The 19,815-nt window shown below is 35.9% G+C and overlaps 1 protein-coding gene across 2 annotated transcripts in view; it reads right to left on the reverse strand.

Annotated features, from left to right (window-relative positions):
- The window catches only part of LOC110453640 (degenerin-like protein unc-105), a 19,804-nt gene extending 18,361 nt beyond the window's left edge, over window positions 1–1,443 (reverse strand). The window contains exons 1-2 of one of the 2 annotated variants that reach the window (XM_021502678.1): window positions 1,288–1,443; window positions 1,060–1,088 (exon numbers count right to left, since the gene is read on the reverse strand). In XM_021502678.1, coding sequence (XP_021358353.1) covers window positions 1,060–1,083 — 24 coding nt within the window. In that variant the 5' untranslated portion in view covers window positions 1,084–1,088; window positions 1,288–1,443. The remainder of the gene's footprint in view (window positions 1–1,059; window positions 1,089–1,287) is intronic. The other variant, XM_021502679.1, reaches the window with a different exon arrangement.
- Between the last annotated feature and the right edge of the window lie 18,372 nt (window positions 1,444–19,815).

Below are 19,815 nucleotides of genomic sequence, written 5' to 3' on the forward strand. Positions count from 1 at the left end.
TATTAAATAGAGAAAAATCAAAAGGGCTCAGATTAGGCAAACAAACACAGATTGAGGACAATTTTGAAGGAATCTCATGGGCTGAGAAATCGATCAAAGCCCTTGGTGTGCATTTTGGTTTAAAAAAGCAACAAATGTTAGACATCAATTGGAAAGAAAAGTTGGATAAAGTACAAAAACTTGTGAACAACTGGAAAATAAGAAAACTTACTATAATTGGGAGGATACAAATAGTGAAATCATTACTTGTACCACAGTTAACATACCTTATTTCAGTGTTATATATCCCCACAAACACAATTCAAGATTTTGAAAAGATAATTTACAACTACATATGGGATGGAAAGAGAGAAAAAGTAAAAAGGAGAACAATGATCAGAGCATACAAAGATGGAGGTCTAAATTCAATCGATATAAGATCCCACATTGATACATTAAGGATAAATTGGGTAAAAAAACTTGTATCAGAGGAGGAGGCCCTATGGAAAGTTATCCCACAATTACAGCTAGACATGTTTGGCCCCAATATGCTCATCTGTAAAATGAACTTAGATAACTTAAAAAATCTTCCAAAGAGTGAAGAATTATCTCCTTTCTACTATGAAATCATATCAACATGGATCAAACTCAGAGAACCAAACAAAGAACCAAAACGTTACAATAACATGCTAGCACAGATCATATGGGGAAATAAATACATAAAGATGAAAGGAAAAACACTATTATTTTAAAACATGGATAGAGTCCGGTATTATAACCCTCAAGGACTTACTGCATAACAGTGTAAAAATGAATGACAGACTGATTTATGAAAATCTCAAAAATAAGATTAATTGGCTGTCAGAACTATCAATAATTAAGAAAGTAATACCAAAATGTTGGCTAAAAACAATTGAAAAAAGTGATGTCAACATGCAAAACTTTAGTGTCAATATTGAAAGAGATTTAGTCATTAAGCTTCCAAAACTAGAAAGAATGAAAATCAAAAATTGCAGATGTGCTGTTTTCATGTAAAGCGAGATATGTAAATACACGAATCGAATTGGCATGTCGACAAACCTTCTGGGGGTTGTTACTCGCCATTTAACCTACAGACGATAAAAAAACCGGAATCAACTGAATCCTTGTTTTTCAATCATCTGATAGAAAAAAGCATCTTGTATACATATTGAGAAAGTAACAAACACATATTTATTGTGATATGATGATAACTCACAATGCTCAACAAGGCAACAAACGTACTTTGTATGGCAGTTTATACAAAACACAGACTATAAAAGTACTTACATGTTCAGCGTTGACGTTCCACAACAAAAACACCAGATCCAGACAGGTCGCTGGTAGTAAATTTCAATAAATAGACCCACGGGTTTCTATCAATAGAGAAGACGAACTTGTATTATTGAAATAGGGACAATTAAATCATCATTGGCACAATGATCCCTCGACTGAACCAATGGAATTATGTTTTGACAGAAATAACATTAACCAAATGAAAAACAACAAGGGGTGTCGCATGAATGCAATTCGACTTTGGTAAGGGACCGTTATGGATAATTAGGATCGTAATGGATTACTCGGAATGTCAGTGGTTTAAAATGAATAATTTTCTCTAGAAACTAGAGTATGGATTGACCTATTGACGACAGACAGTCTACCACTTTATTATGTAAAATATAAATACATTTACATATTATGCATCACCAATGTGTCCCCTGCGTTTTGTAACAATTAAGATGAAAGCAGCACAATGTGAGATGTCAAGTGCCTCGTACGTAGTATTTGTAAATTAGCCTTTGTATTCTACAGGTTTATATTATATTCAAAATTCAAGATTAGGATTTTGCGATCATGCTGATAAAGAGATAACATTATATCTGGTTGCGGTTTAATGCAACTTGTAATGATTGGTATCGATTTTTCGATCCTCGTTAGTAAAATAACATGTTCATCCTAATCACGTGTTGATAGTTATTTACTTGAATATATATAAACCATTATTCCACCCCCTTTATTTGCTATTCCGTTTATAAGGTCAACAGATATAACAGGGGACGAGGCCGATAGAACGTTTGTGTTTGTCAGAAATGAGCGTGCATGAATAATTATGTATCGGCTTTTGTAACGTTATCAACATTGCGGGACACTACAGCTTGCACTAATTTTGTTTTGTGACGAAAAACGGAACATCCCTTGCTATGTTAAATCTGCTGAACGTTTATCATTTCAAGATAAAATATGCACCAAATGATTCATCAAAATATTTTTTAGCAATTAAACCAAACTACCAATTCCGGTACACAAACACACATGTGTATATGTAAATATTACACATTTGGATACACGTCCATTAATGACCCTAAATAAAAATAAGACATTAAATCCTGTAAAACCAAACAGAACCAAAGCTCAAATGACCTTAATCGTTAATGAGTCGTTGAACCTTATAAACACAGCAAAACCCCGTTATATTAGGGATGGGTTGTTAGTCTCGTTTGGTCCCCCTCTTCGACCAGTCTGGTGCGCTTAAACCTATCAACCATTGTTTTCAGTTTCATTGGAACTGGCCAGTCTCCCGACCAATGCAGGCGGTAATCCATCGGGGAACACCCACTTGTGTGTAGTATCGTAATATACAATCGGATTAATTGACATACGTTATCGTCCATGTATTGTACCACCGATACAAGCTGCGTATCCCTAGACACTGTCCTCACATAACCTACAAAGCTATGATGACATTAAAATCGAACAACCACCGTTTAGCAATTACTTACAATGTACCAACAGTGAAGAGTTTGTTTGATAATATGTTGGTTTTTGTTTTACAACCGCTCTGTTTGATACTAATGTATTTTTGCATAGATAGCACTATAAAGTCAACATCTGATATGCGCTGTTAATAGGACATTAAACCAAACCATTTTCAACACATTTTACCCCCATGACCTAAGTTAAGGTCAGTCATTTGCCTCTTTATCTGAGTATGTCACTTTCCACATTTCCACTTCAAGTTCCTGTGTACTAATTAAATACATTTCTTTTTGTTTTTATAGACATTTAAATGTAGGTAACTTTGCTGAGCTCTTGACCTCAGCAACATTGTATAATGATTTAAATATGTCTTTACATATTAGAAATATATTCTCCAGGGATAATCCTCTAGAGGGGGAGGGGGGGGGGGCATATATGTTTCTGGGCTCCTTAAAACTGAAATGCATCCATCCTATTTTCAATTACTTTTAAATTTTACATATAATGTATCCTTGAATTTTTTATTTGACTTAAAATTTCTGAAAATGTCCCATCGCTCTAAGCTGATAGAGTTTTCCCACTGTCCGTAATATTTACAAAACATATGTGTTAACTCACCTCTTGATTCTATTCCACATGAAATTCTAGCTACCATCACTGTTGGAATCAACTGGAGAATATGTGGAAGCAAAACTGAATGAATTATTACAAGTGTTAATTCTTGAATACAGCAATGCAATTTATTAGTACTTTAGTATGTATCTACTTAAATCCCTGGAATCTTTTGTTTTCTTTAATAGTCCACCCTTCTGACAATTTAATTCCAATATTTCAAATTTTTTTATTCAGGGAGAGGTGTTGTTAATAAGTATGTTCCAGATAAGAGGCAAGGGAGACTCAGCCATTATCTATAGATGTTAAGAAGATTTATTATCTATAGATCTTTGGAAAACATACTGTTTCTTAAAAGAAAAAGAAAGTCTAAATTTTTCTTGGTTAACATAAAATCAGGAAAAAAAATACATGTAAAAATCTAAATAAAAAGTCATTACTCAACTTCATAGTTTTCCCCCTTTTCAGCCCTCCATCATCAGATGGTGGGTTATTCAAATCACCCTGCGTTCGTGGTCCGTCGTTCGTCCGTCCGTCATTCCGTCCGTCCTTAAACAATTCTTGTTAGTGCTATTACTCCAAAAGTACTGGAGAGAACTTTCTCAAATTTCACCTGATAGTTTCCCATGGTCCCTTGTTATGCATATCATGTTTTTGGACTGATCACAACACCACCATGGCCGACAGCAAGCTATTTTTAATTTGAGAGTTAAAGTTTGTCAGCGCTATTTCTAAGAAAGTTATGGAGAGATCTTTCACAAATTATACATGCAGGTTTCCCATGGTTCCGAGTAATGCATATCGTTTTTGAAACTAATCACAAAACCAAGATAGCCGACAGCCAGCCATTTTTAGCCCACCTGGCCCGAAGGGCCAAGTGAGCCTATGCCGTGGTGTGTCGTCCGTCGTCCGTCGTCTGTCGTCTGTCGTCCGTCGTCCGACGTCAACATTTTACTTTAAACAACTTCTTCTCAATAACCAAAAGGCCCAGGGTACTGATATTGGGCCTGTAGCATGCTGGGAATGCTGGGATGAAGGGCTACCAAGTTTGTTCAATGGATTACCTTGACCAACTGTCAAGGTCACAGGGGTCAAATGTCTTAAAATCTTCAAAACAATTCTTTTCAATAACCGAAAGGCCTAGGGTGATGATATTTGGCCAGTAGCATGCTGGGATGAAGGGCTACCAAGTTTGTTCAAATGAATGACCTTGACCCACTTTAAAGGTCACAGGGGTAAAATGTCTTAAAATCTCCAGTGATGCATATCGTTTCTGAAACTAATTACAAAACCAAGATGGCCGACAGCCAGCTATTTTAATTTGAGAGTTAAAGTTTGTTAGCGCTATTTCTCAGAAAGTACTGGATGGATCTTTCTCAAATTTCATCTGACGATTCCTCATATTCCCTAGTTATGCATTTCGTTTTTTCGAAACTGTTCACAAAATTAGGATTGCCGACAGCAAGCCATCTTCTATTGCAAAGTTAAAGTTTATTAGGGCTATTTCTCAGAAAGTACTGGATGGATCTTTCTCAAATTTCATCTGACGGTTCCTCATAGTCCTTAGTTATGCATATCGTTTTTTTCGAAGCTGTTCACAAAATTAAGATTGCCGACAGCAAGCCATCTTCTACTGCAAAGTTTAAGTTTGTTAGGGCTATTTCTCAGAAAGTACCGGAGGGATCTTTCACAAATTACACCGGAAGGTTCCCCATGGTCCCTAGTTATGCATATCTGTTTTTGTCTGACATCTTTATCTTGAGAGTTAAAGTTTGTTTGCATTATTTCTCAGATTGTAAAATAAGGGTCTTTCTCTCTCAAATTTCACATAAAGGTTCCCCATGGTTCCTAGTTTCGCATTTCAAATTTGCAGTTGCAACCATTGCTTTTTATTTGAAACAAAGCACATTTATACATATAATTGATTGATTCTAGCATTATTCATATGCACAGTCTATTGTTTCCCCAATATAAATGTCTAAGTGTAGTTAATGCATAAATACTTTAAACATCCAGCTTGAGTGAGTTTCTCTTTATAATAAACAATGATTCACAAGTCCATGTTATTCATCATTAGTTTAATGAAGCAAGTTTGGCATTTAGCATTCCTTTAACCATGTGCAAGTGACTGGGAACTATTTTTAGTGACAAACACGCCAGTATGACCCTCATTCGTTATGAAATTTCAAGTTTCTTGATAAATGACAGAACACAGAATCAATGGGTTTCATATTCTTAGTTACAAAGAAAAAAAGTGTTTCAATATGACTTCACATTCGACTGTCAATTGGTTGAATTGCATAGCTGTCTAATCGATTGAAACTGTGAAAGATGACTAGAGGGTTCGGACTGGAGTATTATAGTGGGATAATGTCACAATGAATCGGTTGGATTATGTTTTGACTGAAATGAAAACTACAACAAACGTAAAACGACGAGAAACGCAATTCGATTAAGACTATAGACCGTAATGGATAATTACGAACGTAGTGGTTAACTCTGAATGTCAGAAGTAGGAAACGAGTCATTTTCAATTACCATTTTATTGTGTATCATACAATAACATTCATTAACATTTTATTATCATGTATCCCGTGCTTTTTATAATCAATAAGATTAAAGCAACACAGTGTCGGAAATCCAATACCACTCAGAACTGTAGTATTTGGAAATTCGCCTGATATAATTGAAATTCGAGACAAGAATATTGTAATATTGCTGACAAACAGACATCATGTACGACACATATTACGCTTGTCAAATTTTGCAAATATAAACGAATATGAAAAAAAGGTTCTGCTTGATAATATTTACATTGCCGATACGACACGTGCTGGTTTTGTTTGCAAGTAATAATCCTGACACGGGTTGGTTACTATTACATGCGAAACTCTTAATTAACACAGGAGAAGACAAACTCACAAAATACTAACATTATTACATAATATTACTTCAAAATATCAAATATCATTATGTTGGGTTCCGTAAAAAAATACTTAAGCTGTTAAAAGGACGCTAAACAAAATAAAACCAAACCAAACCGGACATTTTGGAATACCAGGTAATGAAAGCGGCTTTATTGCTACTACCTGTTGATTTCATTTTTTCCCCCAGATTTTAAACCGTTAACTCACAAATGATGTACTGTCAAAAATTTTATTTATTGAAACGCGAAGACCAACCTAAAGGTATAGCATGTCACGAATCATTTTTAATAGAACACTTGTTATTAGATTAGACCTTCAGCGAACACAAGAAAAAGATTAAAAGTAAAATAACTAATCTGAAATCTCTCTTCGAAACTGTAAAATCGCAACAATTGTAATCTACCTAAAACTGTTGAAACAGATATTTAATAACCAACGCCACTTTGTATTTTTTTTTTATCTTTTTGTTTGTTTGATTTTATTTCCTTTAGCGTGTTTTAACTACCTTTTGTTGTTCCTAAAGATCTCTTCTGTGTTGGTTGGCCGTTAAGAAGTAAATAAGTATATAGCTAACTGCCGAGTCAAGAAATCAGTCGCAGTGCGGTCTAGCGTTGTCATGCTGCAACGTAACGAGATGTTGTTGCACGCACGGGATGTCGTTGGCTTACAGGATCGCGGTAGCGTGCACCTGTTAACTTTCCATCGATGAACACCAGAGGCGTTATGTCATTCGCTTTTGTGTCACCCCAGACAATCACACTACCTCCGCCGAGGGGACGACATTCAACGACACAATCGTCCTAAAAGAACTGTCAAACGCGACGGTACATTCTCGAGCGGTCGTCAATACTGTCCAAGAGGAACCGAGACTCGTCTGAGAATAAGATCCGCACCAATCCCGTTCAAACAAGACATGGATAACAATGGCGTTGTTGCAAGACGGGGCGGAAAGCTGGACGTGGTAGTCGAATGTGCCGTTGACGCAGGTGGTATCTCAGTCCTTGTACTGATTTTCCGTAATACAAGAATGCTTCTCGCCGTCAAAGCTGCAGTTTGGAAGCGGTTCCGCAAGTATACAACACGTATGTTATTGTCCTGACATAATGTCGTCACATAAAGACGTCCTGACCTGGGTGCCTGGGCTTACCAGACTGCTGGAAACGTCTCCATAGGGTATATATAGAGTTCCAATGCATACCAAAGCGTGGAGAGACAACATTTTTTACAGCACCATCCTGAATCAACAATCTTTCTCGGTAGGTACGGTGTCCAGTGTGGCGGGCTATCTTTTCGGGTTTTTTCCATGTATAAAGTTGCCAATTTTTATGTCTTAAATGATTGGAGAACAAATATTGAGCTCTGCAAACAAACTGTATCGACGGGAATAGCCGTTCGAATGGCGGACATTTTCAACTCCATTTAGACCTTGATACACGAATTCCCAGAAGCTACGAGCAAAAAAATCAATTCTCGCCTGTTCGTAAGATTCCCGAACATGAAACTGATGTCGGAATATCATTGCGTTTCTATACAGACATGACTTGGGAAGGATATCGACAAATAGCAAAATCTGATTTCTTATTAGGAATCGATTTCGAACCGAACTGTTGTGTGTCATATCTTTTGGATTTACATGAAAACTGGTTGTCTGTCAGACGAGAATCTCTCGTGACCTTACGTTACTGGGCATGATGTTGACATGGTAAGACACCAGGATATACTCTCTGTTTCGACCTATGCGTCATATGGAACATTATTTTGATGATCATAAGTTGCTGATGGACACATTATCATACAGAGTGTAGTCTTGAGAAAGTTAGATATACCTTAAATTGACGTCGCACTGACATGCCTTTTGGTACATCACCAACTACTGAACTAGGCCTACAGAAGTAATCATTTTGTTGACAATAATGGGCTTATATGTACAGGACCAGTAACCGTGATGATACCATGCCAGTTATTATTAATGTTAATATTAGGCTAGTTTAATATCAACATATAATTAAAAATATAAGCATGTTTGAGTTATTCACCTACTCCATTCGAACCCTTTTCTATTTTTACCCCATATAGTGCAAGTTCTTTAATTACCTATTTATTAAATTTAGGAAGTCATAGCTAGATTTGACTTTAGTCTCCATTACAACTCAAATACTTCGAAGTCCAACAGTCATTTAATTGGCTTTAAATTAGGATATGTTTCGAAGAAATTTAACCATACCATTACAGTATATCAGATGTAGCCTACTAGGTCACTGTGAGCTATATTTTCTGCTTCACTGACAGTTATACTAAGCCTATTATTAGCTCCATTTCCATGTTTATCAATATAATCTTGTTTAATAACAATCCACCAATCATATCCACATAACTATCATTCCCCATAACATCAACAATTAGAGGTACAGCAGGATATCAGTTCAGATCCCAATAGAGCCTATACTAGCTAGAACCTGGTCAACTCCAACTTTTCCCAGTTTGATAATCCTACCCCTTGTTGCTCCGTCTAAACAAATAGTTTGGTCTCCACTTTCACCATCTTATATGTTCTGCATGGATACCTACCCAATACAACCCCCTTACATTGGGGCTCTAACTCCAAATCCACCAATGCATGTCCACTGATGTGCACCTCCCACATACTGCAGCCGTCACTCCCAAAACACACCTTAGGGTTCCCCCACCTGATCATGATCAGAGGACAGTGAGGACTACACTAAGGACGTCAGTCTGTGGACCGCAGTAGCTGTGACAGCCTGTCCACATCTGAGGAGCTCTCCAACCTCAAAGCGTGACCATGGATGGGCAGGACTTTTAAATCTCCGAGGGCCTGGTAAGCGGCAACTTACCCCCTCAGTGTTGAAGGGTGGCGGGAGGCAATGAGAATGTGTGAGTTGGTGACTTGGCGTGAAAGGATCACTGCAGAATAGGGTGTGGTGGTGGTAGGGGATCCTTGAAAAGTCATTACAGTACAGATTTGACCACTAGGGTTATATATATACTGTATACTGACCATGTATATAAAACGTACTCGTTGGCTGGTGTGTCCTGGAAAGGGGGGATGTTGGAGGGGTGCCTTTAGGTCGGGTTCATTATTGATTTTTTTATAACAAGGAAAGTGAGAAGTGTCAATTACTTTGAAGTTTTTAGAATGTGATCAGATGTATGCGCCGTTATTTGACTTCGACCATATGCTGTGTCAAGAAACGCATTAAAAATGGCGTTTACCCGGGTGAGGAAGGCAATGGGTTCTGTCCCCAGGCCGAGACATACCAGATTCAGCCGTTGTCAGTATATTGTGACCGGATGGATTCTGTACTGGATGCCTTTGACATGGTATTTAAGTGAGATAACACTATACAGTCGACATACACAACACACATGTAGGCACGTCCTTGAATGACCGTAGCTGTTGATAGAACGTGAAACCCTGTACAACCAACCAATCGACCTACACCAGAGAATCATTTGTCAGTATTCGTTCTAGACAGCTCTAAGACAAGGGCGCTCAATACACCATTACTGGGAAGTGACTGTTTTAGGTTTGTCTTCAGAATCTTGAAATTTGTTTCAGTTTGCTCATACAAGGGATTAGAACGATGCCTTTCCCTTGTGTCTGTCCAGGGGTTATTGTAATTTTCTGTGTTGCTCTTACCTGCTTCAATACCATAGCTATGTATTAAGTGAATTTCATGGGTCGTGACAAACACGCAACGTCACTTGTTAGTTACAATGTCGAATTGTAACTAACAAGTTTCAGGTATATCTGCGCCTGCATCTGAGACGCTTAATACTGAATTCCAACAGCGTTTAATTTTGATTTCAGACTATTATATCATTTCACTTTAGCATTTTAAATTGACAGTTATCCTTTTATTTTTTCGTTCGTTTTATATCATTTCTTTTAACATATTATATCGATTTTTGACGATAAATTCCGGACTTAGACCGTCACATTGACCCTAGTGACTTCTGTGTTGACGGGCCGTTAAGAATGTAATTTAAAATGTAATACATGTATATAACTTTAATAAAACAATTTACCGAAAAAAGTTCAAAAGTCAAACTGATTTGGATGCAGATCAATTTTTATAGCTATTTTTTTAAGAACGTCTCGACTCGGAGCTGGCCGGTGTGATTTTGAATTTAAGTGTTTTCTTCATTTTTATCACTGTGTTATGTGTGATATCAGTTTGGACTGAACACATTTTTTGTGGACGATTAACTGAGGTGCGGGTATTATGAGTAAGATTGGCTTTATGATTCCTCGGTGATGCAATTAGATTTATTAATTATTCTAAGTCTTTATCAATCACAAATTCTTTTTATGGCGTGAAGACGATTTCCAGAATATGTTTTTATCAAGTCGTAAATTATACCTGATTATTTCATAATTTTCAAAAATTGTGGATGCAGATCAATTTTTATAGCTATTTTTTTTAGAACATCTCGACTCGGAGCTGGCCGGTGTGGTTTTGAATTTAAGTGTTTTCTTCATTTTTATCACTGTGTTATGTGTGATATCAGTTTGGACTGAACACATTTTTTGTGGACGATTAACTGAGTTGCGTGTATTATAAGTAAGATTGGCTTTATGATTCCTCGGTGATGCAATTGGATTTATTAATTATTCGAAGTCTTTATTAATCACAAATTCTTTTTATAGTGTGAAGACGATTTCCAGAATGTGTTTTAATCAAGTCGTAAATTATACCTGATTATTTCATAATTTTCAAAAATTGTAACACAGATCCTGTATCATCTCATTAATATTTTACTTGATTTGGTAGAAGTATTCGTAGTTTTGCAAGAGTTACCTCCCTATTGGTAAACAGCGTAAGATGTTAAATTCGACATTGTGTGTACCATAATTTCTTGTGAATTACCCCCGGGCTATACGTTTGTACCTCTGCGGTTTTTCTGATGAAGCGGGTAATGTGACGAAATGTTTTTTCAAAAAGCTATAAAAAGAGCGGACTGTATGAATATCCTCCAAATCTAAAATAGTTTACATCTTCAATTATAAACAAAACAACTACAAAGTTATAGAAATGAACATGTTATGTTTTCGAACGTATGCATGAACTGTTGACGGTATTATGTTGTTTATGTGCAGTATAAAGTGGAGTATTATAAGTCGCTATGGCTGTTTCAACCAGAGTAGTGAAGGCATTATAAGTATATCAAATATATATATAAAGTAAAACAACATACAATGAAATCCAAGTCGAACTTCATTTACCTGACGTTGGAAAAGAATCTGATGTTTATTGCGTGTAAGAGTTTTCATGTAGCAGATAACCCGCTGAAAATCTACCGGGCAATTTGCAAATTTTAATTCCTACACATGATATTTTCAGGTATTCCGGTAATACATTTCTGTGTATTTTGCTTACATCTGTAGCTTGTTCTTTGTACTAGAAAAGGCTATGCAGGCATCCCAGCATGTAGACTATGTCCTTCGAACGACTCCTGCTAATGAATAATGTGATATTTAGAGAGGAAGCACTCTAAATTCAGCGTCAGATCCACGCTATATCAAGGAGGCAGAAATCTAGCATAGGTGGGATTGTTTTGGGGTTTACGTCCTCATAACAGCTAAATCTATATTAATCTACATATACCATCATTTAGGGGGTTAAGGCAGTTCTACTCAATCCCCTTATCTGCAAAGATATCAGACAATTTACTTTAATGTTCTCATTATAAGAACGTCTGACTTTCGGTGTTTGGTCAAACTGACTAAAATTACCGTTGGAAGGTTTAACAGCACTGAAGACACTAATAACAATAAGCCTGCATTGTTCACCTGCTACTAAAATAAGAAGCAGGCTTTAATTGTTACAACTGTTTCTTGGTCAATTAAAAGTGGTGGTACTTCGGCATGGTGTTTTAGTGAGTGTAAATGTATCACTTTTTAAAGCCTGCAACAGATCCGCTATACCGTCTCCAACCCACATGCACAAATACATCATAACATGAAAGCAAGTCATTCAATGGCCATAACCGTTAATGGGACGTTAAATAAAATTAACCCAAACCAGGATTGTTGAAAACGAAAAATTGTCAACTTCCGTGATACTTTTACTTCAATTGATTGAAGTGTTAAAATGAAATCATCTTAAATGCTGCTTCATGTAAGAGGTTGCTGTTTGTTGTAATGACTTTCGTGTTAATATACAATATACAAGTCGATGTATCTGATCTGTTTTATTGGTTGTTGACAGGAGAAAAAAACAAATTGTGAAAATCTAATTTTAAGTTTATACTGCTTACAAGATGACTGTCGCCTATCGTCCAAGATACTGCGATGACGAATGACAGACGCTGTTGTACTTGTATTCCATCAGCTTAAGTTTTAGTATCTCTGGCCATTTAAACTCAGCATACATTTCTTTACCAGCATATCAAATAAAATTCAAAGACAGTAGCAACGGCCTCATTTGTTTTATACATTTATTCAAGCATTCTCAGTGCAATCAGTATTAAATGTTTTCTTCGAAGTCTTCTTAGAGATGAATGCAACGATTCGGAACTAAAAGTCGTCTTTTTAACCTGCACATTTCTGTTGCAACAAACATCATTTGTTCACGATTCGTAACATGAAATCCCGGATGTATTCCACCAGAATTTGGATAAGTTCAGTTCCACTTAGAACGGATGCGCCGACAAACAGACCAACAGTACCACCTATATCTGACAAGAACTGGACACTCTGAAAAACATAATGCGGATACCTTCATTAACATGGACGACATGTGAATAGTATTTAATGCAATAAGACGGATTCACCTTCTTCAAAATGATCTTATTTGGAGTGGAAACTATGGTTAATATTGAGTGCTTAAATTACTTCTCCAGCCGCATTTAAGCATTTGGAAAATACTTTGAAACACTTATTTTAGAGCATTATTTTTCACTAAACGGATTTTGCAATGCTTAAGTCATATGCCTGCACGAAGTAGAGATCTAATTTCAAAAAGTTGTCAACGAATCTACAAATTAAAACAAATGTTGTTAATATTGTTGTCTGACGTTTCACAACACTTCGAAGGGATTCGTTGGTTTAGGGGACGGATTTTGCCAGCTTTATACTATCGAATGTTATCGTAAAGGTGACTAATGTAGAACTTCAGAATTTAAGTTTTCCCCTGTCATCTGCTTAGGGGAACAGTGAAGAAATAAAACTGAATCTGGTGCCCCATGGCAACACGTAGAATCTATTTCCTATTATCGCTTTAATTTTCTTTCTCTTCGGTGAAGTTTCTTTAGACTGTAGTGTTTATTTGACCCGAGATGTTGCTAGAACATTTAACCTGAATCAAATGAAATTTCTTTAGACTCCAGTATGTATTAGACCTGAGATTATGCTAGAACATTTAACCCCAAACAAGTGAAGTTTCTTTAGACTCTTGTGTTTATTTGACCTGAGATGTTGCCGGAACATTGAACCAGAACCAAATGGAGTTTCCTTAGACTCTTTGTGTTATGAAGTTTCTTTAGACTTCAGTGTTTATTTGACCTAAGATGTTGCTAGAACATTTAACCCGCATCAAATGCAATTTCTTTAGACTCCGGTGTTTATTTGACCTGAGATGTTACTAGAACGTTTAGACTCTTGTGTTTATAAGACTTAAGATGTTGCTACCGTCACTGTACCCAAATCGGGACAGTACCCAAAACGGGACACTTGTGGGAAAACGGCTCAAGAAAATGTAATTCAATGCAAAGAAGTACTTTAATGTATACAGTTTTCATGTGAAAATATTTTTTCATGACAATTTAAAGGTATTAAGCTTTATTGGCAGCTGTTTATCGTTACATGAACAATTTAAAGTTAAGAATAATTACCACTACAAGACTTTCCTGATTTACGTGTCGTGCCACGCTATTTATTTGGATATCATTTTCAAAAGTCTATTTAATCAAAACTGATGCTAGTTTGGAGAAGAAATTTAATCAGAACCCTCGTTGACTCTAAAATATTTCAACTATGCATTTTTTCTGCCGATATTGATCGTTTATCACCAATTATTCGCCAAAGTGTCCCTTTCAGGGTACAGTAACGCCGGTCCAAGGGCCTACGTAACTCTGATGGTATTTCGCGTTCTTTTTATAGAACCACGCGCCCGAAATATCAAATTGTGATAGAAATGAAAAGTGAATATTATCTATTTATGAAAAATGAAAAACCATTTTTGGAATTCATAGTATGGTAAAAAGAACCTTGCTATTTATCTAAAAAGTGTCCCGATTTGGGTACAGTGACGTTAGAATATTTAACCCGAATCAAATGAAGGTATTACTATCTATATATGACAAGTCCGTTAATCTAGGATCGAACAATTGCAAAGCTAGAATAGATCAAGCATAGGCAGTTGATATTACTCATTCAAGTACTCCTGGTATTCCTCTTCTCAGCCTAGTCCTTTTTGTGATTGGTTGTTATGAGATAATTCCTGACGACACAGTAGAAAATGTGTAAACAGAAGGAACTGTGCTATGAAAAACGTAAGCAGGGAAACAGGTTCCATGTCCCTTAATCAAAGGGTAAAAAACACTTTGCACGTGGCACACGTGGTAATTTTATGTGAACATAAATTAACCCGTTTAAAGGTTATTTTTTAAAGTAACTGTCCTATGTGTGTTAAAGAATATAAAATGTAGACGAAAACTATAATAAAGGAAAACAGTAAAGAGCAATGTTACATAATACCGATGCATATCCTGTTCTAACAGAATGGTATCTTCTTGAAGACAAAGTTGACCTAAAACACTGTTTTTCACATTTGCTGCTGATACAAATGACATTTTATGTCAAAGTCATTATGAGCAATTACGTATTGCCATCTCAACAAATATTAAGATGATACTTGAAAAATACGAAAATCGTGTACTATTCAGATGTTGCGTTACGCAAATTGACCAATAACAACAGTCGTTACAACACAGAGGTTGTAGTGTTAAATATAATTAACACTGCAATCATATTTGTTTCTCAAAGCATTTATCAGTATTTTTTTACCAGTATACTTATAACCACGATAATTACGTAACCAACACAAAATTCGTTGGTTACATAATGCTGATAAGACGTTGCACATTATTAAAAATGTCTGTGTAAATTAACCTATTGACTTTGCCATTCATTAAGTCTATGCGGTCAATGCCCGTCACGTTCTTAATTTTTATAGCTTGAATTTCATCCTGGCGCATTAGATTGACCAGTTCATACGTCTGCATGTTCAACGACCACATTACAACGTAAATCAGTCACAATTAGTCATTCAATCATACATTCCCATGTCTTATATGTGATTGCCGATATCATCTTTCACCTATCACATTGTATTTAATGGGTAGCTTCTTCAAGAAAAATGAATTGAAAATAAAACAATAAATTGATATCTCAATGGTGATGAATATTCAAAGCTTTATGATAACAAGGAAAATATCGAAACCAATAAGCCTCCCAACAGCTATGTTGAACATGGCTTTTCGTTTTCATGATTGAAGTCTCAATACTGGTAAAACGACATAAATTATATTATAAAGTACCATTAAGTGGCCCTATCATCAGAGGCTGTTGGTTGCTTTCGTCTTATAGTTGTTGGGAAGAGGTAACCCCCCCTAAAATTGCGGACATAATGTTACGTCCTCAAAACAACAAGTATTTACTACTGTACGTTGTCAAGTAGTGTTCTGGGGACTTAATAGACAAATCATTGCATTTCGAAAAGTGTGTTTGTCTTGTTAGGTTTAATGATCATGCTGCATCTTATGTAACTTGAAGACGGCTTCCTTTGGAAACACCGCCGATATCAATTGAAACGAATCTGATCAATAACAATGTAGTCTTAACATGTATTCTTCATGTGTCCATCTAAGACTTGATACAGTGGTAGAGAAGTGGGTCTCGCTGCATTAAGATAGGTTAGATAATAAAGCAGTTCTGTTAGGCAATTTATGTTGCATGCTTTAATGTTAAGGACTAATTTAGATTTAACCGTAGTAAAACAGAACCATTATTAATATTTAGTAATACGTATACTGAGACAGCTCAATCTTATTTGTTATTTCCTTAAAGGTTTTGTTAAAATTCATAAACGTCTCGGTTGTCTTTTGATAGTCGTTGATAATGGTCAGATTTTGTTAACTATGTGTATGAAAAAAGTTGTAAATAATGATACTGATCAAACATAAACCAATTGATATGTCTTTTAAAACTTGTACTTTAATATAGCTAGTTCTGTCTTGAATAAATATCCAACTAATATAAAAATAGTGCCTTCTAGCATGTCTTTATGGAGCAAGCAAGGCTGTATTTTCCCACAACTCACACCTTATTGCCACAGTTGTAACATGAGTTATCTATGCAAATACAAATATTACAACCAGCTTACTGTACAGATATGTTTTATATACTGGCTCCAGGAACCATTGCAGTGAATCATGTGTCGTGGAGTAAATGGAAAAACCTGTCAGAGCATAGCACTGTGCAACGACTGACTGTTCATCTGTTTCTAACATGTCTGGTGTTCTAATCGCTAATTTCTGTGAACCTTTATTAATTCAACAGCGTATTGGTGCTAGCTTTGTCCTATCAAGCTTAACACTTGCAATTGATTGATTGCAATCTCGTAAGTACACACCTCTGCTTATGTACACAACTCATTCGTCAACAGTGAGCATCTCGCAAGAAAATCCCGATAACAGGCTCTGGGATATGTGTAGGAGAGGCTAGTATGTTAATACTGAGAAAATAAAACGTTCACGATCGCAAAACTACAGTCATCACGAGTTTGGTCTCGGGTGGCTATGTGTAGCATGTGTTCCAATATATCAGAATCACTTACTATAGTAATTAATCTAGCAGCTAAATTATGTAATATGTTGATTTTAGCATGCCTAGAGAAAAAATATAAGTAATAATGAGAATCAGTAGGTTTTGCATAAATGCCTGTAGAAATGTTATTGTTTTCAACTTTAACTAAAACATCTAAATATGGCAAAGCGTTATCGCTACTTTCAATAGTGAATTTCAAATCCGGATGTAAAGAATTTAACTCCGAGTGAAACTCACCATATCATGATTATGGGGCCAAATTATAAAACAATCCTCCAAAAATCTAAAACAAAATAGTTTTTAAAAATGAAGAAAAATCAACATCCTTACTGATTGCCATTTTCTCATCAAGTTTTTTTCTGTAATATCCTTATACTAGTGTAGTATAAGTAGGCGCAACCTTAGTACTCATAAGGACGTGCATTCATGTGTGTAGTGTTTGCGTGCTTGCGTGAGTGTATGCAGGAACAGGGTATGTGGTTGAGCTTGCCTCATTGTGATAGCGCTGATCTGATGCCGACTTTATAGTGCTATCTCACTGAAATACCATGCCGTAGGCACCCAGCACAGCAGTCCGCCCGGTCATCACCAATGTGTCCAATGCGTTTTGTAACAATTAAGATGAAAGCAGCACAATGTGAGATGCCCAGTACCTCGTACGCTTTTTGTATTTGTAAATTTGCCTTTGTACTCTACAGAGGTTTAGTTCTAAAATTCAAGATAAGAGTAGTGTGATATTGCTGATAAACATTTTACATTCTATCTTGTTGTGAAAACACAAATACTTGCATAGCAAACATAGAGTTTGTCATTTTTTCGCAAAAAGAAATTAGATTCGATAGAATTTTACTATGCTGGTATCCCAGGTATCGGTTTTGTAAACATTAACAATTCTGACATGATTTCAATCATTGATTACACAACACGTTATGCAAGTTGTTTTCAAACCAGTTTAATGAAGAATCTATATACAGTCACACCCGCTTAATTTCAGAATGAATATAACTGTACAACAGTTGGGGCATCGCGCTTCTAATGACCGGGTAGCTTAATCAGTTAGAGTGAGAGTACAACATACTGAGCTCGTCTGGGGTTCGAATCCTGGACTTGCCCAATGAATTGTGTACTCAAAACACGACTGTTGATTATATGTTTATATCCTCTTTGTTATTTATTTTTATCGTAAACGTCGTGTAAGTTATGGCTTTCTTTTCAGAAATGATTGATCAAAGCTATAATTTTGCTGGAATAACACTTCACTAGTTTTTGGCAGTAGTACGGGGATTCCTAATAGGCGATACATTATTCTGCGTCTATCTTTATGCATGCGACTTGTAATGATTGATATCGATTTGCCTATTCTCGTAAGTAAATTATCAAGTTTATCCTTATAGCGCGTTGATAATTCAGTGACTTGAACAAATATAATGCAGTGACTTGAACAAATATGATCCATCACCAGCAATTTGCTTTTCCCTTTATAGGTCAACAGATATTATGGGACGAGGCTGGTAGGACGTTTGCTGTTTGACGGTAATAAGCGTGTTACTCAGCTAGTATGCATCATTATTGATCTGCTTCTGTAACGTTATCAACATATAACCTTGAGGGACACTAAGGCATACACTATATCTACTGTGTGAAGAAAAACTAAACTACTGAACATCCCTTGCGGTTTTCTATGGAAATTAATCTGGACGCGTATGATTTGCAAGATTAATTATGCACAAAATGATTCATAAAAAAACTATGTAATGTACACTTAATCAATAAAACAAATATACCGCTTACAGTACACAAACACACACATTTATATATGTCTACATAACACATATGGCTACGGTAATGACCTTAGCGGGAATTACGACGTTAACTCCTCTAAAACGAAACTAAACCAAAGTTCAAATGACCTTAATCGTAAATAAGTTGTTAAACCATATAAACCAAATGTCACGATCGCATATTGGTAGAGAAATGTTGTATATATATATTTATGTGGGTATTGATTATGTTTATTGTTTTATCACTTATTTGTATGAATCTCGGTTTTTGAATATTCCCGCTTCGAGGTTAGTATGCGTTTGCGAGAGCGTTCGAGAGTGGTAAAAGTACTACACGAGAGCCAATCTGACTAAGATGGACGTGTATGTCATCTTGCCATAAAACCATCCGGAATTCAGACGCATCTACACCTGAGATGTGGTAAATCATATTATAGTGATTTGGTTGCTAAATATATGCTGTATATGTTGCATCAGTTACTGGTGAATGATCGCAATAAATGTTAATGTGTTCATGCGGAACATTGTTTACATGTATTGTATATAGTCATATGCCTGTTAGTACCCTACTATATTAACTAATTATCATTATTATGAATATGTATATATCTATGATTTAGTATTCATAGGCTATACTTGTATAAGAGATAGAAATGTTAAGTTAAATACTTTAATGCACGTACGTAGGCGTTACGCAATAGTGATTGTACAGGTAAGCGTGAGGCATTTTCTGTAAGATTACGGTATCTATCCATTAGTGTTGATATCCGATATGATTGTTGTTAGTAGTCCTTACAATAACTTATCTAGTTGGATATATTATAATTAGTCCGCATTATAAGTGTTAATCAAATACATGCACATGCTTGGTACTAACGTCCATAAATTGATA

This window comes from Mizuhopecten yessoensis, unplaced genomic scaffold (genome assembly GCF_002113885.1).
Source record: "Mizuhopecten yessoensis strain PY_sf001 unplaced genomic scaffold, ASM211388v2 scaffold7473, whole genome shotgun sequence".
NCBI lineage: Eukaryota > Metazoa > Mollusca > Bivalvia > Pectinida > Pectinidae > Mizuhopecten > Mizuhopecten yessoensis.